Genomic DNA, 27,613 nt, shown 5'->3' with positions numbered 1-27,613 from the left:
AACGGGATTAGTCTGCGGCTCGAAATACCATCAAAATGCGTTCGGCTTACCAAATGTCTGTCCAGCGTTTCGTTCTCATGTGTGCGCAGCTTGTCGATGACTGGCTGAATGCCCAGCATAAGGAATTCGTAGCGCAAGTGCAAGCGAAACTCCAGATTCTCCTGACCCGGCCCGTAATTGAGCACCGCGTTCACAAATGACATCAGAGCCGTCTTCAGATTGACATTATCTCTATAGGCATATGTCGAACGGTCCAGATCGTTGACAATGCTCTGGAAGCGAGTTCGCTCCGTTGCGAACTCCTGAAAGTGCAGCATCGCCTGCAGGACCTTACGATGCCCGCCCGGCACCAAGCACACGGCGCCCAGTATCTCCAAGGCCGATATCTTCGTTCTTATATTGTCCGCTGCCAGCGAGCGTGCGATTGTGTCGATCGCTGTCGGATGGGCGAGCACATGGGCACGACCCATCGAATTGTTCATCAGCGCCTTGATGCAGCCAATCAAACTGGTATGCAACGAGCTGTTCGCCACGCGTATGTCCAGCTGCAGCAGAAGATTCAACAGAGCTGGCAAGCCATCCAACTCCACGAAGCGCAGCACGAAGCTGTGCGTCGAGGTGCGCAATGCCGTCTTCAGTGCGTCCACAAAGGCGGCATGGTTATCCATGCGCGTGCTGAGCTCATGGCTGGGCGAGTCCTCTGGCGACAGCGACACGTGCACCACCAGCTCCTTCAAACGCTCTATATAATGCTCCGCGGTCGGTGGTTGGGTAATGGCGGCTGCGTCGGGCCCATCGTTGGCATCGATCGGCAGCTTGCGCGAACAATAGATTTGCCATTTCTTTTGGGCGGGCAGACTGAGCATCGCCTCCTTGTTGGGCGCCGTCAAATCGAGTTCCTCGACAAGTTCGGCGAATTTCGTGTCCAGCTCATCGACCGACGGCATTGGCTGTGTGGGCGTTAGGGTTTGCAGCGTGAACTCACCCTCAACCACACAGATCTCCGGCGGTTCGTCATCCTGTAACAGACCAAAAATTACTTTCAACCGCAAGCTTCAAGCGACGAGGGCCGTTAGCAGTGCATAACCATTGTGTAAGACAGAAAGACAAAGACATGGGGCAACCTTCTGAGTTGCATTGAAATTGAAATTGAAATTGAAATGCTTGTAATCGATCCAGCACCACAGGGGCCTAGACTGCCGCTGGTAGCTCGCGCTGTGTTGTGCTAAGCAACAATCGGTTCCACTTCAGACTCTACGAGCTAACGTTCTTCTGGGGCATAAATGTGAGCTTATTGCGTCTTAGCTAGGCCACAACACGCTCTAGAGTTGATTCAAGCAAAGCTCTTGTCAGAAATGTTCTCGTTGCCAAATGAGTTCAGCTTCAACTAACCGAGGCTTAGGCGAGAGAGACGCGCGCATTGCATTCAGCTTAGCAGCATATTCAAGTGCGTTCAGAGACCCTAAGGAACTTTTGCCCATTTACGGCAAGAGTTGGGTGTAAGGATGCAAAGGAGTTGGACTTTATCGCGATCAATGTCACATGTTTTGTGTCCCTTTCTCTTCCTCTCTGCCTTGCTTTTCTCTTTGGTTAACTTACCTCTCTGTCTCTCTTTACCCATTTCTCTGTTACCCTGTATCCCTTTCTCTTCCCTCTTTCTTCGTCGCTTCTTTTCCTTATCATTTCCTTTCCTCTCCGTCTCTCTCACGCCACCGCTCTACTTCCTCTCTCTATTTCTCCCCCTCTCTCCCTTTACAATCTCACAAATCTCACCCTTCCTGCCTCTTCCTATAGCCATTCTCTTCCAGTCCAGTCTTACAATATCTCTTGACCTACCTTACGCTACATCTTCATTTACCTATTAACTATCGACAATCTGTTCACCCTTTGCACAGTTACAACGACCTGATTGCTCCTTCACCCGTTGCCATAGCTCTTCAGGTTCTTAAAGACTAAAGTGCACTCGACACAAGTTGTGCACCTGAGGCAACAGTATTCTGTGCCGCTGTTCCCTCTTTGCCTCCTCTAAGAAGTGTGTATACCCTGCTTTCATGGAGAATGCATTGGGAGAAGGGGGAAAGTCATGTCCTCTAAGAGACTTTTCAGCTGGAGGTATCGATAAGTATCGATAGACAGATGCAATATATGAGAGAAAAGTTCTTTGATGTCTTTCATTTGGCTTCCAACTCAAGGGCATCTGCTAGTCAAGCTGGTCTCGCCTCGCGCCCACCTTATTATAATTTTCTTTTGATTATTCACTTCACTTATGCAACTTCGTGCACAATTTGATGCCAGTCAAATCATTTGGAGTTGCTGCCGCACTCGTATTTCAACGACTCCAGTGGGTCAGGGGTAGAGTAAAGGGAGTCGCGTCAAGTTGAGGGGCAACAATTGTTAACCCATGTTAACAATTGGCACGTGACTAAAGACGTCTTTGAAGAGAGTTTATACAATTTATCGAAATGCATGAGAGACACGGACAAATCGTGTCCAACTCACACATGAAACGAAACATTCTTTGAGCCACTGAAATTGAATACGCTTCTCTGTGGGACTAGGCCAAATTGGATGAATTCTATATCTATCTATATTTATCTATATTTACATATATATATCATATCGATATAGCTGACGGAATCTGTTTGAAAATTGATTTCTTTCAAGCTTGAGAATATGGCCAGAGAGTCAGAGCCTGACACATTGGATTATACTAGATATATAGGAACTTCTGTGTTCCCAAGGGTATTGCGACTTCGGCTATGCTCACACCTAGGTCTTCAGCTGTTCTGTTAAGTTAAGATCTATCTTATAGACTACAGCAATGCCTATCTTAATCTCAGTTTTAAATGCTCTTAGTCTAGATTGAGTTTGTCTATGGAAGGTTCTCATCTGTTCTTCAGGTCCTTTAGCTACAATTGGCAGTATATTTGTTTTATAGAGCAACATCTGTTTCCAAGCTAAAAGAGCCTCAGCTTTGCTGTCTTCTAATCAATTTGGGCCTCAAATTGAGTGATTCTGGGAACATTTCTGATCTGTTCTTTGTATAAAGGAAAGTTCTTATTGCTCTCAGACTTTCTACTGCTGAGTTTTGGCTACTCCTTGGTTTTCCACTTCAACATGTTTTATTTATCAAATAGATTTCACTTCTGAGTTTTCTTACCTTGAAGCAACCGCACCAGACGCGTCTGCCTCGAAACACCGGCATCTTCTTCTTCTGCTGTTGTCTGTAGTGTTTCTGCAAGGGGGTTTCGCAGCTGTTGTGCGATTTCTTGAAGCCAGCAACACTTGCGTTGCCCGCACCACTGTTGCTGCTGTTGTCGTGGGCGTCGCCCTCTTGCTCCTTGCTCAATCCAAATGGATAGCCAAAGGTGTAGCCTAATATATTGTGGGTGTAAAAGGAGTTGGCGCCGTTGCCCAAGCTGCGGCTCTCATCTGCATGTTCCACACAAACGTTGTTGCTGTTGCCGCCGCTGTTGCTGCTGCTGCAATTGCCGTTGCTGCTGTACTGTTGCCAGTAGCGATAGACACTATTGAAACAGCTCAAGTCACTCAAAATACTTTTCCAGTGCTCGAAGTCGAAGCGTTCCTGAAAGTTAGCCGAGGAGGTGTCGCTGGCGCTGCCGTTGGGTCGACTGCTGCTGCTGCTGCTGCTGTTTAGGCAATTGTTGCTGCTGCTGTTACTGCTGCTGTTGCTGTTAAGCTTAAGCGTAGCTGTGCTGCCTTGGCTTAAGTCACTGCAACTGTTCAAGCTGGTGATGGATATTAAGCTGTTGTTGTTGTTGTTGTTATTGTTGCTGCTGCTGCGAATGTTGCTGCTTCTCAGATCGTTGCTGTTGTTGCTATTGCTGCTGCTGTTGTAGCTGTTCAGCACTATGCTGCTGTTGTTGTTGTTGATGCTGCTGCTGCGTATGTTGTTGTTGTAGCTGCTGTTGCTGTTGCTGCTGCAATTGTTGCTACTGCTCTGACTGTTGTCACTGGTTATTGTTATCTTAGTTACGCCCGCTGTGCTGCTTGTTGTGGCAGCAGTTGCTGCTGTTGACGTTGCTGCTGCTGCTGTTGCTGGTGTTGCATTGATTGTGATGCAGCTGCTGTTGTTGTTGCTGGTGTTGCTGCTGCAACTGTTGTTGTTGGCTGCAACAGTTCCTGTTGCTTTGGGCTTCTCTAGTGTGCTCTCTGGCGTTGTTTGCAATATTTCCGTATTGGTGCTCTGCGTATCCGGCTCATTGATGCAAACAATGGGGCACGTTTGTAGCTTCTGAAAGGAGACGAATAGATAGAAAAATTGTCAGAGCTATACAATTTAATCAAAATTTATGTAACAGTCGGAATTTGTCTATTAAATCATAGCCTGCCCACTTGTCATTGCATTCTTGGCCAAAGCCAAAGCCAAAGACATGGGCCGAGGTGTCTAACCAGACAAATGGCTGTCAGCTCGCATGCCAAGGCAACAGCAACAGCAACAGCAACAACAAAACCAGCAACAGCAATTGCAATTGCGTTCAATTCAATGACTATCAAAGCCAGCTGAATGTGTGTGCGTGCTTTTGATACGTATATACCCTACAATACATTGGACTTTATAACTTTAGCTGCTTTTCGATATAAGACACAGACAATCGATAGCAATATTATCGAAATCGATAACGAAGTTATTGAAGCACACACAAACACGACAAAAAATTGATAACTAGTACACAAAAGCAATCGATAACACAATTATCGTTAATTGAAAACATAAGAAAGCGTTAAGACAACTGACAAATCGATCTGCATTATCGATAACTAACTAATATGCATAAGCGATATTGACATGGTCAAATATAAACAATCGATACCACAATTATCGATAAGTACATACCATGTTATCGTTTTGCTATAATCGCATCTTAATCTTAGTTTAGCTGTGTATTTCCAGCCAACATTTTTTTATATACTTTACAGAACTGGAAGAGTTTAACAATAGTCCATATACGACCTCTATCGTCTACTAGTCCACACTCGCGGCTAGGGTATGCATATTCTTTTTGGAGTACTTGAAAGATTTATATCGAACATTATGCATTCCGTTTCGTGGGTTTTTCGTTATTGTTTGGCGCGTGGGCAAATGGAAAATCTCTTGACTTGCTCGCTGTGCTGGCTGTCATAAATGTCTGGCAATTGTCGAGACCGAAATGCGTTTTGACATGTGTTGAAATCGTACAGAGGATCAAAATCCCCCCCCTCCAGCATTTCCCCGCCGCAGCAAATGCGTGTGGGTCGAGACTAGATTACATAGAATGCGAAATGGGGCATCGAGATCATATCACATCGCATAGGAAATGCGAATGGAATGGGTCTCGGAATCAGCTTATGATTACGGATGAAGACTAGATCACATAGAGTGGGACTTGGAATATGTTTATACCACAGCCCTTAGACTAGATCACACAGAATACGAAATGGAAATTAAACCAGATAGGAATGCATAGAATGGAAATGGGATTGAGGTTGAGCTTATGCCAATCGATCTATACATGGAATGTAGATCACTATAGAGATATAGGAATAAGCTTATGATTATGAATGACGTCTAGATAAGATACAGAATAGGTTCAGGATAGATTCAACCTAGATCGCGATAGAAAGGCAATGGAATTGGGATTGAAGATCGAGATTACATAGCATATATATAGTAATATGGACCTCGGAATGGAATGTGAAATGCGTTTGGATGATATGTTTAGGCGTATGGGAATGCCCCCGCCTATTGTTAGCTTCTTAATTGTGGTTTCACTCAATTGGCTATGCGAAGTGCAATCAAATTTATGTTAATATATAATGTAATAATTACGTCAGTGTGAGTGAGTGAGTAATGCTTGTTAGATAATTTCGAGTAACACACTCTCGGCAGACAGAGTGGCAACATCGATTGAGGCCAGGTTGTCAGCCAGTCAGCCAGTCAGTCAGTCAGTCAGTCAGCCGACCAGCTGTTACTTTATTTTATGCTTTTTCTTTTCCGCTTTTCAACATAGTTCGAGTAACTAACTAACTAAGTAGGCAACTAATTTAGCTGCCATCTCATCAAGTCGCGACGCAGTTGCCAACGCCAACTGTTTTTAGTTATTGTCAAATCGGGTCAATGCATCGCCTCAGAACTGTCAGCGAACAGTCTGGCAACGCTCTGTGTGGGCGCATACCTGGCCTATGCGACTAATTTGACTAAAGCTGCGTCTTTTCTTTCTGTTTTGTTTGTCATTTGAATATTGTTTTTGCTGCGCTCCAATCAAGCGCTACGGCCATAAACAACTCGGCCCGAAGTCAACGCTTATTTGGCCACAATTAAGAGCCAATATTTGTTTGCTCATTAAAAAGGGTCAACAGACACACACAGCCCACGAGCAACTAAACGATCAAGCATTGCGAAATCGACATCTGACACAGTTACACCCAAATAGTCCAAAACTTCTGTAAGCTTAAACAAAACCAAACTCTATTAGCCTTAAACTGTTTGGCTAACAAATGTAGTTTGTCTTAAGCTAAGTGTGCGCCTTTTCTAGTTTGTATATTGTAAGATAAACTTATCTTATATTAAGTATACCACATAGCACCACTCAACCCACTCCTCACGTACGATGTATATATATATATATATATATATATATATATATATACATATATATATATATATATATATATATATATATCTTATATGAAATCTATGTTGCCATTATATAGTCCATATACACTATATATTGTCTGTGCACTCATATTATAGTGGCTGTGTACCTGTCGTATTTAGAGTTATCTTATATAGGGTACATACTTCTCATATATACTCAATATACTCATCAGATATACGCTATATATGGAGTATATTCTCACCATACACTCTTTATATATAGAGTGTATTCCCATCAAACATTCCTCATATATACTCTCAGATAAACTCTATATACTCATCATATATGCTCCATAAACTCATCTTTTACAGGACCTATCACATATCATTTATATATATATATATATGATGTATCATCATAAAGCCTATATACTTATAAAATATATACACATATATATTCTCTATACATCCCTCTTATATAGCCTATATACTTATCATATATCACATATTATCATAAGATATACATACTCTATATACTCTCTACATAACAATATAAAACTAATTTTTCTAACACACAGCTTAAAGGCATCTGAAAGTCTATGAAACGTACGACTTCCACAAGATAATAAATAATCATACTCAAATTGAGTAACTTTTTCGTATTTAAGTTGCTATTTGCATTAGTGAATGCATAATAATGTGATAATACACTATATATATAATATCTAGGCCTGCCTCGAGTATATTTCCTGCTAATTAAGTAATTATCCGTATAACATATGTTACTTGAACACATTTCCTACATAGCTACATAGAATTTCTAAAAAGTAGCTATAAGTATATTCGTTAGCTCGTTCTTAAGTCTATTAGTCTACAATAACTGAATGATTTCCCTATTGAAACCTAATATAATGCGTAATTGCTGCTCTACGGTATCCCATTCAGCCACTGCTGATTTGCTTTTCCCAGTTGAATACACTATGCCATGCTATATATTAGGTATAGGTGCTCCGCTCTAATTGAGTGATAAATACTTTTCATTCAAGCTGCGATTCCTGCCTCAAAAATGCATTCACATGAAATTGCCTTTGATTATTCAATTACAATTGCACTTGGCAGCTTTTTTTGCACTATTCGAACTACTGTCTTTCCGTGTCGTATTGCATGTTGGCTACATTTTTCACACTTGTCTGTGCCACGCCCCCTTTCCCAGGCATCTATTTCCGAGTACACCCACTCGAAAGGTTTGTCTCGTAATAACTTCATAAAGCGGGCGCCAAAAAGTGAAATGGAAAATGTTTAATGGGGAAATGCGAAATGGAAAAATTAAATGCTCGACTTACAAGATACCCTAGCTAAGGTGTTGCTATTGCAACCATTTAAAATTCGACCTTAATCAGTAGGCAACAATATGTTTGAGCAAACGTTTAAGTCCATTTTCAATGCTATAGAAAAGAGTTATCGAATAAAAGCGAAGTATTCGAAATTCGTGTTTACTAAACCTGAATCTCCAACTTATGACATGGGCCAGATATGCGGAAATTAATAAAGTTGGTTATCGATATGTATCGATTTTGATCAATTTTACGAATTATAACGAACTGTATGAGCTATAGAAAAACGCTTCGACAGTTCTCTAGCTCAAATATGATTTGACTCAACTACATTTGACCCCATTTAACCATATTCAAATTGAGTACAGGGTATAAAATCAAGCTAAGAGCAAGGCAGGAAGCTAAGAAGGTATATATTTATATATATTGCATACATACATATATACATTGGCAACAACAACAATGTGTGCTTGCCCTTAATACCAGAGAGACGAAAAATCAAGTGACTCGCAAAAATGGGAAAACTTGTTTTTCCGCATTGCCTGGAAAAATTATTGCGCGAATGTTGAAAGCGACGCCAACTGGCGACGGTAGCTGTTGTCATTGTTGTTGCCGTTGTTGTCGTCGTCGTTTATTGTGTTGCTGTTGTAGCTGTTGTCAGCAGCCACAGCAAACTATGTGAAACTTTTCCTTTTCATGCCGCAAAAGACCCGTTCATCAGCTGTCGCCGCACTTAAGCGCATCTTTACCCACATTTTATGCAAATGGCAGCTGATTGAGCAGCTTACAAAGAGACACACAACATTTACACACACACACGCATAACAGCTGCACTCAATTGTCAATCAGTTGTCATCAATCATACAAGATACGCGAAACATCGATATTTGATTAAAAGACAAACTCGTAAAGGCATTTGTTATGAGAGCAACGTGGAGATTAACAATCGATAACAATACGATCGATAATAAGGAACATAACGATCAATAACAAGCTGATCACTAACTGTATACATATGCCAAACACTTTTTTCGATAACTAGCACACATCAACAATCGATATCAGGCTGATCGACAGTACGATAACAAAAATCTAGGCCCCTGCTGACTTATCAGTGCACTCCACCTTAGATAGACTTTTTAATAAAGAATCGATAACAATTTTTTATTTAAATATATGTATTTATCCAATATGCAGCACAGTTTATGGAGATATCGATTATTTTAAGTGCTAACCAGCTTTTTTACTTTATTTAGAATATATCGATAGCTCTGCCTTTTATTATTATTTAGCTGTATATGGATCAAGCAATACGCCACATTAAACGAGTCTCTCCTTATGACAACAACAATGCCAGTCAGCCACTGGAGCAATCAGGCAAAGTCTATAGAGTGAGAGAAAGAGAGAGAGGCTCTACTTTCCCAGACGTTGTCGCACGGTCCAAAAATAGTCATTACGATCAGCTAACGATAGTTGATATAACGAACAGTTTTTTGCCATTTTTATGTTTTCTCTATTTCGTTTTCGTTCAACTTGACAGTTGGACAGTTGGACGACTCGACGGCTGGCTGGCAGCAGAGTTAATTGCATGCATTTTCAGCACATTTTCAGTGCATTTGTCAGCGAAGTGCAGTTGTGGTAAGACGTTTCATCATCTCCAATTGATTGACAATACTTAAGGAATTAAAGCTAAGTAAAAACTTGAAAAGCATTTTTTTATTAAGGAAGGAAATTTCGTGAAGCTAGAGATACCAAAAGACAGATATATATATATGTATATATACATGTATATGCTTGATAGCCATACAGGCATGGCTGGCTCTTTAAGCCATGGCTCACGTGCTGCAAGAAATGTTAATCATGTTCATTTCATTTTTTATAAATAAAAAAAAAAACACATCTCATTCGTAATCGCAGCAAGCATTAAAGTCAGGTGAAGAGCCTCTAAATTATCTCAAAGAAAAGACAACTGACTCAAAAAAACAAACACATTTAAGTGAGATGCGGAAACTGAAAAAGGCCAGAAACATTCGAGAAATCTAGTTGAGCGTAAATGACTAGCAGATACCCTATAAGGCAAGTCATGCTGCTAAGACAAATATTTAAATGCCTTCAAATACTTATTGGAGACAAGGCACGAGTTGATATCGATTTTAAGACACTTGAAAAGAGTTATCGACACTTATCGAGTTACTAATTACTATAACTGAAACTATAAAAAAAATTTGTTGACTGAAATTTATTAAACGTTAAAGATACGAGCAAGTAACTAGAGATCGATATCGATTTTTATCGATATTATGAAAAATATCGATTATTTAAGACAGCTAAATCGAATCGTTTATTAATACTGATGGCATTCGAAATATTCTCTGTGAGCTCGCTCTTACCTGCCTTTGCAGAAATATACCCTGCTTACCCACTACCAGAGCATACTAATACTATCGCATCAACTATCGTACACCCAATTGCACAGCATTAGACACAATAAAGAAAAAATTTGTTGTTATTTTTATTATTTTGTTTTATGATGCGGTTTTTGTCTGTTGCTTCAAGACAGCAAAAGTAACAACAGCAACAATTGGCGCTGGACCGTGATGAAGGTGTTGTAAGGTGTTGTTTACATGCAACAACAATAACAACAGCAGCAACAACAATTGAATTTCAGCTTGTATCAAAAGCAAATCCCAATCCGAATCCGCAACCGAGTTAAAGCAAGCAAAAACATAAAAAAGTAAAGGTAAATCGAAATCGTGTAATCAGGCATGCGGGTGTTAAAAAATTATTACACAAGGCAATTGGCTAAGGCGGCACCCCTACCTGCCTACCTGCCGCCCACCCTATGTGCCCCTATTTTGACACCCGCAGCGCCACCTGCCGGCCAGCTAGGCAACACAATGCAAGTTTCAAGTTTCGAATTTCAGTTTTGCATGTTGGCATCGAATAAAACAAAAAAAAAGCACCGCATGCAAGCAGGCGAACGAGAAACGACTAGACTCACATATAATAGCTGCAATGGGTATATATGACGTATGGCCACTGAGATATAGCTAAGTAGCCTCATTGAACTCGAGAACTATAAGAAATTGAGCTTAGAAATTTGATATATACCTTCTAATATATCCAAATTTGATATTTATTTAGACCACATATATATTTTACTTCTCGTAGAGTCTAGTTATAATGTGAGAACCCATTGAACTCGGGAACTACAAGAGGTTAGCCCTTGAAATTAAGTATGTGAGTTCATATATAGCTCCATTTGGTATATATTTAAATACCATTTCAATTGTCCACTATACATTTTAGTAATAGTGAAAAACTTCATAGAACTCAAGAAACTAGCAAAGCTAGAGCTGGAAAAACTTTCCTCAAGGAAACCCTCTCTTATCCTTTCTCTTACCAAATACTCTCAGTTAGATTACAGGGTATTTGACAGTGCATATAGACTACTAGACTTAAGTTAAGCCAAGTTGACTAACTGAAATGAGAATGTCTTAAACTAGGACTTTAAGATACTTGGCTGCCTACCAAAAATATATTTTCAGACCGACAGACACGAGATACGTTTGCAATCTTAATCCGATACTTTTGACGTTCTAAACGCCAACTACTGGGTATCTAAAAACCCGAAATGAAACAGCAACAAAAACAAAACATGCAAAGGCACAGCTCAGCACAGCACATAAATTATCAGCAGTCAGAGGTGTCAAGTTCTAGTCAAAGTTGAGCGCGAGTGCAGCAAAAGCGAAATTCGTTACGTTTTTATGCTCGTTCAAAAAGCTTGATCAGGGGTATATAGGCTGGGTATACAGTCACGTAACCAGACGAACAACCTATATTCATGACAAATCGATTGTCAGTCCAAGCTAAAGAGCAAAGAGACTCAGGCATTTAGACAAATTCAGTCGCAAACGAGTATTGTGAAGTCTGTTAGACCCGGTTGCACTGTTCTTGATATCACTCGCAGTTGGTGTTGAACGGCGAGCGACATTTACAAAAGATTGTCGGCTTTATTACATTTGATATTTAGCCGAAAAAATTAGGCTTAAGAATTTATCGCTGTTAGGGTGCAGCCGCAACGGACTGGATCGGGCGATCAAATGCCAGGCTCAACCAAGTAAAAGTACTCCAAGCGGCAGTGAATGTCTAGCAGATACCCTGTAAATCTTTAGCCCTGTTAACATGATGTTGACTCAACGCAAACTTAACTGAACTCTTATACTCTTAATACACTTATACTCTCTAATATTCTTATACACTCTTATATCTTTATACTCGTACACTCTTATACGCTCCCAGATCTTAAACCATTATTGTCTATATTATATAATTGAGTCTTCTACTTTCATTTTCTTACTCTTATACTCCTCAAATTGTATATAATTCACACTTTTATACTCTTATATTCTTATATTTGTATACTCTTATATTCTTCGACTCTTATACTCATATATATCTGCTACTTCTTTGTCGACTTTTTATTGCTATTGATCAAGCAAGTATATGCATCTAATTTGCCAGTTATATATATAGTATTTAGATTCTCTAACCTTTTTCCTTGGGTACACAGCATAAATAGCTTGCTAAGACAGACAGCTATCATCCTCTGAGCAACTGAGTAGGCAAATCTCAGCTCTGGACACAACTTTCACTTGTCGCAGTTGTTGTTGCTGCTATCTTTCTGCGGGCCTTCGGGTGCGATGCTTTGGATACTTAACTCTGCATGGTGGCCCATTGTTTGATGGCTGAATGACCCCATCTTCCCCCTAGTCTGCCACAACTCTTCGCCCCCCACTTGAAGCATTCGTCATGGCAAAGCATAAAGCTAAAAATAAGTTTAACAATTTGCCATTTTCTGCGCTTGACTTGAACTTCATTTGCACAACTTAATTATGAGTTTGATCAACATAATTATGACGATCAATGTTGTAAACGAGGTTGGGCTCAAGCCGTTGCCAAAGTGTTTTTTAATTATTATCGATACAAGTAAAAAACAAAACAAAACTTTACAAGAAATGAGTTTGCAAATTGATGTTTCGTCGTTGGATCATCAACATCAGCTAGAGACATGTGAGGAGCAACATGCAACAAATGGCTGGGCAAAAAAAGCTGCTCAAAGCTGTACTATGAAAGACAAAAAAAAAAAATATTCAAATTTTTTCTTAATTTTATTTGCATTTTAATAGCTCTATGAGCTGGCATGGAACAAGTAATGCCAAGTCTAAAGAATGAACTAAGATGAATTCAATTCAGCTTAGGCTAATTAAAGCACAAAACAGTTGAAATCTCTTAAAGTCCTGCGAGAAAAAAATAAGGATGAGGAAAAAGCATAGTTTGAAATGTTTTTTAAATGTTTCATAGCGTTTCAACTGGAGTTTCTTCCATATTTATATATATGTATATACAAATATGTATAAATATATATATTTTTGGCATTAGTTATTTGTGACTTTTTGGCTGACATTTAAAGTTTAAGAGGCCAGCGACAGAGTTATGGCCAGATCAACAGAGCAACTGAAGCAAAGCGAAAGAAACAAAACAGAGATAAGACGATATATGATATTATATATATATATATATATATATATATATATATATATATTTTTTTTTTTTTTTCCCATAACAATGAAATTCTTTAGACGGGCTCGCTCACTGCGTGAATGAGTATTCCAAATGATAAGAAGTTCTTTAAGTATTTATTATATATATAGAAATTATTTAATATAATAATTGTTTACTTTAATAAATACAGTTATAAAACAAGTATTTAACTCTCTTTAATATATTTATAAGTAGCTATGGCTGTCTCCATTTAAATGCAGTTAAGCGGAAGAACTTGAAATACTTTTCGAGCACTTGAATAACACGAAGTTCAACGCAATTTTTACGCCAAACGCCAATTAATTATAACTTTTAACATACTTTTCATGTTTATATGTATATAAATATATATAAATGTGTGTTTTCTAATGAGCCATTATACATAAATGGGGAATATGGAACTAGTTTTGTAGTCATAAATAATGCGAGTTGTCAATGCATGGCTATGCGCTATGCGCGCCCGCTAACTTAAAGCATGTTTCGTTTCTTTTGCTATAGCCTGTAATTTGAGATATATTGGGTATATTGGGCCAACTATTATAAAAACTATAGATTTGGTCTATCTATATAAGACTATTGTATATATTGAATGTACAAATTTAAGTAAAAGTATAAGAGTCTTGATGCTTAACATACCAAGAGTATGAGAGTTTGACAGTCAAGGCCAAAGATTATGTCTTGATTTTTATAAGAGCCATAGACTAACTAGCTGCTAGAAGAGCTTATCGCCTTAAAAGATCTGCTCTTCAGGTATACAAAAATTTCATTCCCTTTCGCACTCTAAAATAGATAAGCCATATGATTTGCTCTCTATGCATGCCCTCCCATACAGACATATGCTGAAATGGCATTTACTAGTCGAGCACTCCCGACCTGATTTTTATTTATTTTTATATGCAATTACTAAGTATCTGAGGCATTAGGAAAAGATACATGAATGTATCTTACAGATACTTTAACTTGAGCGGCTTTTATTTTCTTAGCTTTTTGTTTAATTTTTTTTACTCCTGACATTTATTCCGCATTCTTGCAACTTGATTTAGGCTTGGTGTTTGTTGTTGTTGTTGTCGCTGTTGCTATGTTGTTGTTGTTGTTGTTGTTGTTGCTGTGGCTCAGTTTCAGTCATCGTGTGCACTTTAGCTTTCAGCTTTGTTGCGGCACACAAAGCGCACCAAAATCGTCGATAAAATCGTGCAAAATACTTTGCCATGTTTTCTAATACCCTATACAACACAGCAGCATACAGCGGGTGTATCGGTTCACTCCTAAACATTGCGATAAGATAACTCCATTTGACCTTTATGACTATACTTCTTTCACACAGCTTTTTCATGTGTCCATTCCCTTTCTATGACAAGTATATTATCTACAGACAAGGTATTTGCCAATCCATCACATCCATTTGGCGCATTCTGACAAACGTCTTTCAAAGTCTTTAAAAATAGTAGTTAGTTAGGCATTTTTTTAGTTTCTTTGCTGCTTTCTGAAATTTGCCAAGATTACAAAACACTTTTTGCTTTACTTGGTCCTCCATGGTCACTTTTGAGCAGCTGAAGAAAAAATCAGCAGACAACAGCAAAAATAACAAATAGCGACAAGTGTATGATGCAAATGCTGGCTTATTGAAACATACAGCTGCAGCATCTTCATGCACGTGTCTGTCAGTCATAGGTCTCGTGTTCTCATATGCTCTCCTACCACCTTGCAACTACATTCCAATGCAGCAAGAAGCTACTCGAACGTGGGCTCTCCCACTCCCTTGAGCTAGCTCTCTCTGTCTTTCCCTTTCTGTGTACATTGAAGTTTTGATTGAAGAACTATTTTGCCATTAGCTATTCATCATCACCAATATCATTATCCTTATGACTGCTCTTATTATTAGCATTGTTCTTATTAATGCCATTATGATTATTCTTATTATTATTGTGACTGTCATTATGAGAGTCATTAGCATCCTTATTGTTCTCATTATCATTATAATTATCATCGTTCATCATCATTATCTTTATCGTTATCATTATCATTCCCATCAGAACAATCATTTGCATTATTATTATCATTATGATTAGAATTATCATTGTCATTTTCATTATCATTTTCATCATCATTACTATTATCATCACATCCATTATTCTTCTTAATCTCTCATTTTCTAGTCATCATCATTAGCATTATCATTGTCTTCACGTATGACATTATAATATTCATTGCTCCAATGACAATCAACAGCTACAAACTGCATTAAAGAAAAATCCATTTAAATGTCATGTTAAAGGCATTGGCCTTTTGTTTACTTTTCTATTGACTTCTCTCTTTTATTATACATATATTATATAGTTTGTTTTAGATAACTGTAACATAAATTAACAACATATAACATAAGCTAACAGAAGCTTCATGATGGGACACCTCGGCTTACCTGACCCAACCTAACTCAATCAATGCGAAGCAACATGAGTTGATGGATTTAGATACATTTTTAGAGTAGCAGAGTTCAACTTTTTGGTAGCTTAACAAACAGCTCGCTGATTGCTGCCAACATCTAGACATGAAATATAACTCCTTCGAGCTGGGGCAACTCTGCCTGCAAAACTGATGACGTAGTGGAGCGAGAGAGGAGATAGCAAAAGGTGTAACAACAATGCGCTTTCATTAACTGAAGCCACGTGCTTGACCATCGATCTTGGTAGCTGCTGGTAGGCAGCACTCAATCTGAAAGTGAATTCAAGCCGGGTATGATGATTCTATGAAGCGTTATGTAACAAGCATATTTGCCTGTCTGTCTCGCTGCTTGTCTAGCCAACTGTATATTCCCTTTCCACTTCTCATATACAAAATATCGATTTGGAGTCTGGACTATCGATTATAGTTTATAGATATATTTTTTACTAAGTTTACAACTAAATTTGTGGGCGTGACAGCTGTAAGGGCAGGCACTAAAGTGTTTTTTTTTGTTTCTTGTTTTTAATTTTGGAATTTATATTTGCATTTTTATTGAAGCTTACGTAAAATAAATGGAGACATGGACATGAACTGAAACTGAACTGACTTAAGCTGCGCAATGGAATTGGACCAGAGCGGAGTTAACAACAAGCAACAGGCAACAAGCAACAACAACAACAACAACAGCAACAATAACAAGCAACAACAATTGTTGTGCAATTTATCTTTATTTAATTGAACTTTTACTTTCGTCTCTTCGTCTCGTTTGTGGAACGCGTTTCATAAATTGCAAATCAACTTGTAAAGTGGAGAGAGAAGAAGTAAAGACAACAAGAGTTTATACACACATGTGTGTGTGTGTGTGTGTGCATGCTAATCCGTTAAATCAATTGATGTGCGCCGCGGGCGCTTATAAAAATCGATATAAATTATTAATTCAAAACAATGCATAGCAAAATCAACAAAAAAGAGTGCTCCCTCAGCCAGTGAATGACTCAGTTATACCCTGTAGATATCAAGTGCACAGTAAATATCAAAGATATCCAGCTGATTCTACAATATGCTCGCCTCTATCTATATGAAATGAGTTTCGACAACTGATGCGAAGATTTTTGATCGATTTTTGTACTAATAAGGATCAGCTATAAGAAATTGGAAGTATATGACTATCGATTTTAGTCAATTTGCTGAAAATTGCATTGTACTAAGCCTGATCTTATACCAGTCAGCTAGCTCTTATACACCTATACCAGTAAACACTTCTACTCTTCTACTAATCTATTCTCTGACTTGTACACTTTCATACTCCTGTATTCTTATACGCTTTTACTCTTATACAATTAACCTCGTTGCCTTTCTACTCGCATGCTCTCCTATGTTTATAAGCTTAAACTCTTATATTCTTATTCCTATCATTATACGCTCTTATACTATACCTATACCCTTAAAAGCGCTTATATTTTGTTAGTTTCATACTGTTATACTTTAATACTAAGATCTTATAATCTCATACATGTGGACAGACTCTTGATTCTATAATTCGGATTATATACCAACACACCCTTTTTTTAAATGATATTCACAGGGTATAAAGAGAGAGAGAGCGGGGAAACAAGCCGGCTTCAACAAGCGGAAAAGAAAAGTTTAAGAAAAGTACCAAAAAAAAAGAAAGAAAAAAAAAACAAGTTTAATTTTTTTCATATTTTTTTTTTGATTATTTAATTGACTAAACGAGCCGCTTGGTTCAATTGGCCTTTAGAGCTGATGCTGGATTCGATACAAAACTGATTATGAGATCATTTTCCACTCTTAAATGCGATAATAGTTCAGATTAAAGACAAACAATTCCACGACGAAAAGTGAATTGACAGTCAAGTTTGTGTTCCAAGTCTTTTGTCCGTGGGTCTCGTATAATATTTATAATGGCCAGCTTATTATAAAAGATTATCTCATTAAATGCCTTAAAGCTGCATTCATTTATCATTAAGTAGAACATTGTCAAAGACAACATTCATGACAGTTGTTGGGGAGCAGCTGAAAGACTTAAAGCGAGCTAATAATGCGGTAGAGTATATTGAGAAATAGAAGATAGAACAACTTAAAGCTCAAAACTCTTAGGAATTCAACTTCATTAAGCATGAAACTCGAGGAAATAAACAAGAAAAAATCCAAGTTTTTCAGGCAGCTAAAGCTCTTCTTATTCAAAAAAGAACCAAAGAGCATATATAGATAGAGTATTTTCTAGTCAATGTACTCTGGTTTTTAAGGCCAAATGACTTTGACTTCGACTTCAACTTCTTATGGACTCTGTGTCATAGTCTGTCGCGAGCTAACAAAAACGTCAAGGCCTTTGACAGTAGTTGCCCTGAAACGCAAACGCAATTAATCATAGACAAGCGCAGCTAATGATACCACAGATGCGAAATGCCTCAAGAAAGTTCACGCCAGTCAACTCTGTCAAAAACGCTGTTATGTATATGTTTACAGTTAAGCGTAAACAGGATATAGAGCTTCCAACTCCAGAGGAGCTGAAGAAGAAGGTCAACTTTTTGGCAACTAAACAAATGGATCGCTGATTGCTGCCAGCATCTAGACATGAAATATAACTCCTTCGAGCTGGGGCAACTCTGCCTGCAAAGCTGATGACGTAGTGGAGCGAGAGAGGAGATAGCAAAAGGTGTAACAACAATGCGCTTTCATTAACTGAAGCCACGTGCTTGACCATCGATCTTGGTAGCTGCTGGTAGGCAACTCTTAGCCTGAAAGTGAATTCAAATAAGGTATGATGATTCTGTGAACCGGTTTATAACCGGCAGAGGAGGATATACTTGGCAATGCTACAAACTATTCAAAAACTTTCTGTTACTTTGTTTATCTGCCACATTTTGTTTCAGTTTCAACTGATCGATAACTTCCTAGCACAATATCGTTTAGCAGTGAATAGAAATATAAAAAAATGATCTCAGTAGAGAGTATAACAGAGTCAGCTGCATCTACAGGGTATCAATTAGTTGCATACATATTAAGCTGTAGCTGGGCGGCGTCTGGGTATAGCTGCTGCTACCACAATAAGCAAAAAGAAACAAAAAAACAATTCGCGCTGCCACCTGCAACAAGGTGTCAATAAAGCTGCTGATGATGATGAAAATGAAGATGAAGATGAAGCTGACGATCTAGCTGTTAAGATGTTGGCGGCAAGAGTAGAAAGCCTAAAACCCACTGATAAAGCAGAAGATGATGCTGCTGCTGCTGTTGATGATGATGAAGTTAATGATAATCAAGCTGCTAAAGATGTTGGCGGTAAGAGTAGAAAATAAAACAGAAGATGACGCAGATGATGCTGATGATCGGTTTGATAAAGAAGCTGCTGATAAAGCACTTGTGGCTGGCGATAACCTCAGAGATAAGGATGATAATGATCTGGCTGATAATGAAGCTGGCGGCAAGAGTAGAAAGCCGAAGCCAAGTCAAGTGTCTTGACCCTCATTAATTCAAGCAAGCCGCAAGCCGAATTCGCGTAGCTAAAACCGAAACAGCAACAAAAACCAAAAAACGGTCTCAGTTTCGGGAGTTGATTTCGAACAGTTTTTCTTGACCGGCTGCGCAATTAACATACGTAATTTATTTAAATTCAATTTTTTTCTTTTTCTTGCTTGGCGTTTTTTTTTTCTTTTGGATTTCATCTGGCTTCTTGGCGGCGGTGTTTTCACTTTCGTTCGGCATCCGAAAATTCCAAGCATCCGGCCAAGTGTTGGCAACCAGTTTTTCGTTTCTGTGTAGCCCCGAGGCTTGGCTTGGCCTGGCCTGGCTGGCCTGACTGACTGCCCGCTTACCACGATTATTGTGATTATTGGCCCGGGCTAAAAAAAAAAACAAACCAAAACCAAAACCAAACACACACAGAGATTGAAAACGAAAGTGAAAATGTTTTTTCAAAAGGCGACAAAAAAAAAGAAGAAAAAAGCGCCAAGAAAGCAAAACAAAGCAGAAGATTGCATAGATCGTTGAATGCTGTAAATTAAGTTGGCGATTTCTTCTACGAGTTGCTGCTGGTTAGGTGAAATCTTTAAGCTACACCTGCCCATGCTGCCGCTGTTGCTGCTGCTGCTATTGCTGCTGCTGCTTCTTCTTCTCTTTTCACTTCCATTCTCCATTGCCAATTTTCATGTGCTCCTCGTATCGAAACTTTTACCCAGCTACTTGACCCCGCAGCCCCACTAGATATTGGCATTCCAATCAATCACAATTTTATGCGCCATAAAAACTTTTTGATTCATCGGCTTAGCTTGGCTACCATAAACATTATTTGGTAATATCTTTAACTACATTTCCATACCATCCCACAACAGATGCACTGTAGTTAGGCTTTGCAAAGATAAGCTTAAAGTGTTTCTGGTATAAAACTGAATATTCGAGTGATTCATTATAGGACAGCCATGTGATATAGTCAACCGATTTGCCTTGACTCAACATATATCAAATATGCACTGACAGCTGAGTTCTTATGGAATAGCTTTGTGGGTAAATAAACTGGATATAAATAGAGTCTGCGCCTATACAATATGTCAACTCAATGCTCACGCAAGCTACATTTTCTATACAAAAACTTCAGTCTCATTCGATTGTTCATATAGCAACTATAAAAGATATTAAGCCAAGTACGTGGTGACACCAATTTCCATTAGCTTAGCTGCATTGCAAGTCGAGTTCGTAGAGAACAGTTTTGGTTTTTTTTTTTCGTTTTCAAGCAGGCTGTGAAATGCTTTCCTTTGTTTTCACAGAGCACACAAATTAATCAGTATTAAATATAAGCTAGAACAAAGCAGAGCGTAAGCTATAGAAATATATAAAAAAATAAATTTGCTAAAATTTGTAAAAATTATTTCTCTTTTCATTTTAGAAATACTTAAGATCAACAATTGGAATAAGATGCGTATGGCAGGGAAAATTCATGGCAAATACTCTAACAAGCGACGACATCGCCTTCGTAGCTTGTTAAGAAGATTTAGAAACAAATTTCACAAGCTAACGCAAAAATTTCAACGCACTTTGCAGAACTGCTTGAGGGAGCTAGCAAAGCTGAAGAAGATCTTCGATGATTATCAGATATTATTTGGTTCGAAATATCAACAAGTTGATGTACAGCCATTCTAGTTGCTATATTTAAACATACTTCGTTTCTTTTTTACGTTTTACACAAGAGCTTCTTATACACTTCAAAGTTGTGAGTTCGATGCGCTCTTCAAATTATTTTTCCGTTCAAATTGAATTAATTTTAATACGCAAAGTTCGGACCATTTTTAGTTTGCACCGAGCCGTTATCAAAATTGCAAAATAAACCGTTTTCGAGCATCTCAAGCAAGAAACTAACTTAAATAGAGAAGCAAAAACAATGTTTGCCGCTGGCTCAGCAAATATGCTTGACACTGAGATTAACGACTCAAGAACAAGGGGAGAACGCTAGGAAAGTCACGGCTGCTTATCAACACTTGTGCAAACAAATATTTATATATAAAAACAAGAACCAAACCGAAAACAATGCATAAAACAATAAAAAATTAGTCTAATATACATAAATATCTGTTATCAAACTTTTGTGTAGACTTTCGCTCCAGCTGTGGCGCTGCTGCTACAATTTGGACAAGCGCTGCTCCAGTCAGCAGTGCTCGACTAGCAAATACCTTGACCCTGCGCAGAGGTGTTATTCCGATCATTCTTTGCTTCTGTTACACAAACATGACATACAAACACACATCTCAGCTGACTGCGCTCCAGTGAGCTCTACTATGGGAACTTAACTGCAGAATGGCTTTTGTTCTAAGTGCACTTTCAGAGTGAAACTTTCAGAGCGTGATAACATCTAAATGTATCAAAGTCGGTCTGCCTATTGGGGAGATATCGGGAACGGTATTCAATCAAGTTATCGATTTCGATCGATAATAAGTAAAACGTACGGATAAGTTATAAAAAAAAGCAAATGATAAACTAACTTGTCCATGAATATACATACACTCATATGTGGCTAAACAAGTCGCCATATATCAAAGCTCTTTGGGCGCCTGACAACAATGAGGTCACATAGCTCGGACAGATACTAAGTGTTATATGGACTATTGCATATTTGCTCATAAAGATGAAAAGTTGTCGTGTCATATACAACAAAAGTGTAACTCCTTCTTGATTTGTTTATAGGGTCAGAGATACTTCGAGACGTCTTTCAGAGTTTATACTAATTGAAGAGCAACAGACGTCAGTCAAGTCGCGTAGGTGGTCCGCAAGTCGGGGAGGGCGCCAAAGGCAATGCGACATAAAGTAGCAATGATTAAGTATGTTTAACAAAACTTGCACCATGCAAATCAGAGTCAGGAAATTATTATTACAACTTTTTAACAGCGTGTCAAATTCAAATTCACAGGTTTTTTTCTTTCTCTCTTTCGCTTCACTCAATTTGCACATGGACACAAACGGAGTACATTGGGCGTATGGGACAGGTGATCAAATTTGTTCATCGCCAAACTTTTGTGTTTCTATCAAATCTATTAAAATCGATTTCAAAATTAATTTCGTTTAAGCATATTTAGTGTCTTGAGTCAAGAAGTTTGGTGTATAGATTTAGCTAGGGCATCCAGCTTTACCAGTTAGCATTTTAATAAGTAAGATTCCAGGGTATCTTCGAGTTGTTCACTGTCACTTGTTGGGAAATTTTCGTTTTTTTTTAGTTTGGTTTTACTTTGCTTTTCAATTCATTAGCCTTACATTTGGCTTCCGTATTTGGCACCCAACGAGTTGGTCAACGCTTTACAATATGGGTCAGAGCTATGCCATAATTGGAGGAGTTTACAGCTATAAGTACATATACAGATATATATGCACACACATATATATAGATATTTGCCAAATCAGCCAACTGTTTTGCTGGTTCGATTGACAAACAAGAATTCAATTGCGCCGTCTCGAACTGCCTCCGCACGATAAAAAAAGCCAAGTCTGGGCAAATGCCTAAAGAGAACTTGAAATGGTTCCTTTCGAGGTTTATCAAGCATCTCAAAATATCTGAAAGTCGGATCCATTGGTTGAGGAAGCATTTTCATTTGGCATTGGCGGTTAGTTTTCGCTTACAGAATGAAAAACCGCAGGCACCACGAGGCGTATGCGTAATGCTATCTAAATGCGCATTTCAATGCGCATTACAATAGATATAAATATATATATATATATATATATATATATATATATATACATAGGAAGTAATGCATAAGTAGTTAGCTGCAGTACTGCATTTGTTATCGATAACTTATCGATTTGACTTATATGACTAATATAGCCAAGTTATTACTCACTAACTTTCAATAATATTGATTAGAGAAGGACAAAATCGAAAAGAGTCAACTTATTATATTTTGTTATCGATATAATTCATCGATATCCCTTCACTGTAACTTTGATAGTAAAAGAATCTAATAGCACCAAAATCTCATTCCCTTGACATTGTCTAGGCGAATTCTATCAAAACTCCCAATGCAGACGTCACATGACATGAATGTTCTATATGGATGTGTATCTGTGTGTGTCTGCATACATATTTAAATTGTTTCTCATTAAAAAACTTCTTTCTTAATATGGATATATTAATTAAATATAACTAGCTTAGCTGCTAGCTGTTAGCTGTTAGCTGTTAACATAAGCATAAATCAAGTTGTAATCAAACGAGTTGCCTTTGTTTAGTTGTACTTTAGCTATCCATAAAAGCACTTTATAGACCAACTTCCTAGTGTTAAAAGTTGATATATTAGCTGACATATTTAGGGGCGAGTACGTTAACAACATTGTTTAGTTACAGCCCCCCTACGCACTTGACACCTGTGACGCCAATTAAGTCGCATTTTTTGCCCATGTTATTAAAATAGACTGAACAACCTTGACTGACTGATTGAATGACTGACTGCTTGACTTGTTGACTGCTTGACTGGTTGCCTGATTGGTTGATTGACTGGCTAATGACTCATTAGCCAATTGAGAGCACTTGTTTCATAGCTTGTGATTGATTGTGTGAATGTGTGACTGAGTGATGACTGAATACTGATTGATAAACGATTGACTGACTGACTACTATGACTTATTGACAGATTTACTATTTGACCGACTGATTGATTGGCAAGTGACTGACTGATTGACTGGATGTCGAATTGCATCACTAACCAACTACTGATTGACTGATTGATTGATCTACGACTAACTTAGTGCTTACTGACTGATTCCCAACTAATTGATACACCAACTGGATGACCAACTGATAACCAGTCAGTGAGCATTTGACGATTGCTTTACAAATCATAGATAAGACTGATTGACCGATTGACTGACTGCACTGACTGGTTGACGAGCCAACTGTAAGCACTTGTCGCTCACTTCTGCAAGAATATCACAATCTCTGCCAGCTAAGCTTGACGGCTGAGAAGAAGTTTCAGACGCAAACAGGTTTTCACTTGACATGGGCTAACAGATTTTCAGATATTCACAATTTGCACAGATACTAGTTGCGCTTAATTCAATAAATTTTGATTGTTTATTCCGTGAGTCTGGGTGCACACGTTAACGGCATTTGCCAATGCCCCGTTTTTGACCACACACACACACGCTCAAGTTTGTTGTCTAAGTCATTCGTTTTGTGACGTCAACTACCGCAAGCTGCGCTAGAATTCAAATGCCGTAATCACAACCCCACTCCCACTGCCTCCCCTCGCAATTAGCCTACTCGTCTGCCTGCCTGGCTTTCTCTCCTGTAAAGTTATACTTTTTGGTTGCATAAAAGCTTGATTTGCCAGTTTGGTTGCATTTGATTCCTGAACGCATCGTGACGTCAGCTTCTGATTACTTGACTAGGTGGCTAGCTGGCTGGCTGGCTGGCTGGCTGGCTATTCTAGACGGTTGTTGCCATTGCCACTGATTGGCATTGACCCATAGGCAAAAGCTAAACAGCATTTCATAAATTGATTTGATTTATTTTTATATCTCATTGGTGGAATTCTCAAACTGCAAAAATTTTCCATTAAAAATTTTATTTCAAGTTTAACTTTTTGATTTATAGTTTCGAAATACCTAATATCTCAACTCTATATGAGCTATCGATAAATTATCGAATATTAACTATCGACAACAAGAAGATAAGTATTGTACTCTATCATTTGAAACCTATTTCTATGAAGACATTCGGTGACTTCTAATTAGTTGCTCAACTATATTTGATATCGATAACTAATCGTAACATCATTATATAGATCGAAACTACTAAAGCATATTGCTTCAGCTATTCAAAGTTATTTCTTTAACTCAAAGTAGTACCTTTCAGGCTGCTGTCATACTACTCAGCTACACATTTGTCATATTAATACAATCGATAACTTTTTAAGCACACATGGTAGCAGTCAGACAACATCCAGGGGTCATTTTTTAAGCCCCATAATACACAGCTAAGATATGCTTGTTTTGGTATTCTTATTACTCAAAATTGGCTCTATGTATGTTATCGATAACTTATCGAATACATAGACAGCACTTGCCCTAGTTATAGTAAAAGTTTCCTGAAACTATTCTAAAACTAGTCTAAAACTAATACATAATTACTATCGATAACTTATCGAATACATATTGCAAGTCATTGCTCACCACTCTACATTCACTTTTAACCCATTTGTAGCAATTACTCATTAAAAAGAAATGGGATTCTTGTTAATCCATATACATTCGATATGCGTGAATGTGCTCGATAACTTATCGAGCGTGAGCATTTTGATCAATTGGGCAACTCTCACCTCGCAAATATTTATTAATTATTGCAGCGCCAACAACAGCAACTGCGGCTGCATTAAATTGTTGTTTGTGCTCGTCGTTTATTATGCGGTGCGCAGCATTTCAACAGACATTTTCAATTGCGGCTCATTGAAGTAGCCAAATAGACATAGACAGAGGGAGAGGGAGAAAGACAGAGAGAGATAGACAAATCGTTAGACCAAGCACTTAATTTGAAGCGCATTTCACTTTCATTTTTGTGTCTGTCTTGGGCAGCAAATCAAAATTTGAATGTATCAATTTCAATTTCAATTTCAATTTCAATTTACAATTTATTGATGTGCAGCATTGAATGCAAAGACAAAAGAAATCTTAAACAAGAAGGAAGATACAAAGCGAAAGCAAAACCTTTTGCAGAATCTTAAAACTTTTCAGCTAAGAATTGAAATGAACTGAAGTAAAAGTTAACTAAAAATTAAGTTTTCAGAATTGAAATGAGTCAAGCAACAAATTCTGAACTGGATGAAACCAAATGTTTTTCGGACTTTCACGACTCTACTTTAAAATAATTCAAATCCGATTCAAATCAGTTAAAAGCTTTCGATCAATTTGTTGAATTAGGAATTAGTCAAAGAAGAAGTTGACTCGTTCAAAGATTTACAAAATAGGGATGTTCCGTACGATGTAGGATGTTATCTTTGAACTAACAAAACTATAACAAATTTTGAACCTCATTCAATTTCTATTCACGTTTAAAAAGGATACAAATTATAGGAAAAATATCATGTTTATGCCTGAGAGCTAGGCAAATGGGCGTCAAATGGATCATCCATTATACATATGGGGGATAAAAAATTAATAAATGCTCGAAGGAAAAGTCATGTCACCAAAAAAATTCACCTAAAGCAAATCGATCAACTTTCGAGGCTACAAGGTTTGGAAAAAAAGTACTTTGAAGCAATCAAAATCATGAAATCATGAAAACATAAATAAAAATTTGTAAAAAGCAAATCTCTAACAGATTATACTATTTTATAGATCAGATACTTCAAATATATGTCTGAAGAAGTCCAATATATTTGAAATTCTTGTTTCTTTACATAATATCCATAAGTACGATAAAGTCAAAGCATCAAATCATTTCTTAAACGTTTCCGAAGTCTCCATCTTAAGATTTAAATCTTAAGAAAACTGAAAAATATTTGTCTCTCTTATAATGTTTTCATTTAAGCATTTCTAAATGTGCTTCTGCCCTATATTTTTCGATAGCTATATCAAAACTTTTTCGAACTCCTTTCTCGTACTCTCACTCACCGTATTGAACTTCTCCATGAAGACGTTGATTTGATTTTTCGCTGACATTTTGTTGCATGTGGCGCGACACCTGGCTTTGAGAACTGTCACATGACACAGTGGAAATAGTTTTTAGTGATTAACTAGGCCAAAAACAAAGGCCGCAATTTTCTTTCCAGTGCACAAAAAAAACTTTGGAAAACTTTTTCTTCGAACAATTATATTCATATATATATTTATATGGAAATATATATTTCTTAACAAAAAACAAACAAAAACGAACGAAAAAAAAATGGTGTGGAATATTTAACACGCGCGCGCGTTTCAATTATTGAATTTATTGAATACTTTTATATATAGCTATCTCGCTTGCTCGGTACAGTCGGTCGCTCGCGTGCGTTCTTATCGGCGGCTCGGAACGCATTGAAAAATCGCGACGTGCCCAGCGCAGCGCAAAGCTGAGCTTAGCTTTACTGGCAGCGACGTCAGCGTCGACAGAGACGCCGGCATCGTTGACAAACGTGCCGCGACAGGTGCCTAACATAGGCAAGAG

At 38.0% G+C, this 27,613-nt stretch overlaps 1 protein-coding gene and 1 long non-coding RNA gene across 3 annotated transcripts in view; one reads left to right on the top strand and one right to left on the bottom strand.

Moving 5' to 3' along the window:
* LOC111597507 (disheveled-associated activator of morphogenesis 1) overlaps window positions 1-27,270 on the bottom strand; it is a 30,590-nt gene extending 3,320 nt beyond the window's left edge. Inside the window, exons 1-5 of one of the 2 annotated variants that reach the window (XM_030223829.1) lie at window positions 27,082-27,270; window positions 3,958-4,255; window positions 3,872-3,899; window positions 3,161-3,800; window positions 51-1,019 (exon numbers count right to left, since the gene is read on the bottom strand). In XM_030223829.1, coding sequence (XP_030079689.1) covers window positions 51-1,019; window positions 3,161-3,800; window positions 3,872-3,899; window positions 3,958-4,255; window positions 27,082-27,129 — 1,983 coding nt within the window. In that variant the 5' untranslated portion in view covers window positions 27,130-27,270. Of the gene's footprint in view, window positions 1-50; window positions 1,020-3,160; window positions 3,835-3,871; window positions 3,900-3,957; window positions 4,256-27,081 lie in introns of those variants that run through there. The other variant, XM_023312315.2, reaches the window with a different exon arrangement.
* On the top strand, window positions 20,779-21,524 carry LOC111597649. Its single transcript, XR_002751342.2, has 3 exons — window positions 20,779-20,807; window positions 20,879-21,202; window positions 21,283-21,524. It is a non-coding gene; the product is annotated as an uncharacterized LOC111597649 (long non-coding RNA).
* Window positions 27,271-27,613: the final 343 nt, after the last annotated feature.

The sequence above is a fragment of the Drosophila hydei genome, unplaced genomic scaffold, assembly GCF_003285905.1.
Source record: "Drosophila hydei strain 15085-1641.00,03,60 unplaced genomic scaffold, DhydRS2 tig00000296-arrow-arrow-pilon, whole genome shotgun sequence".
NCBI classification, from domain to species: Eukaryota; Metazoa; Arthropoda; class Insecta; order Diptera; family Drosophilidae; genus Drosophila; species Drosophila hydei.
The sequence above is the reverse complement of the archived record's forward strand: the minus strand, read 5'-3'. Positions and strand labels throughout refer to the sequence as shown.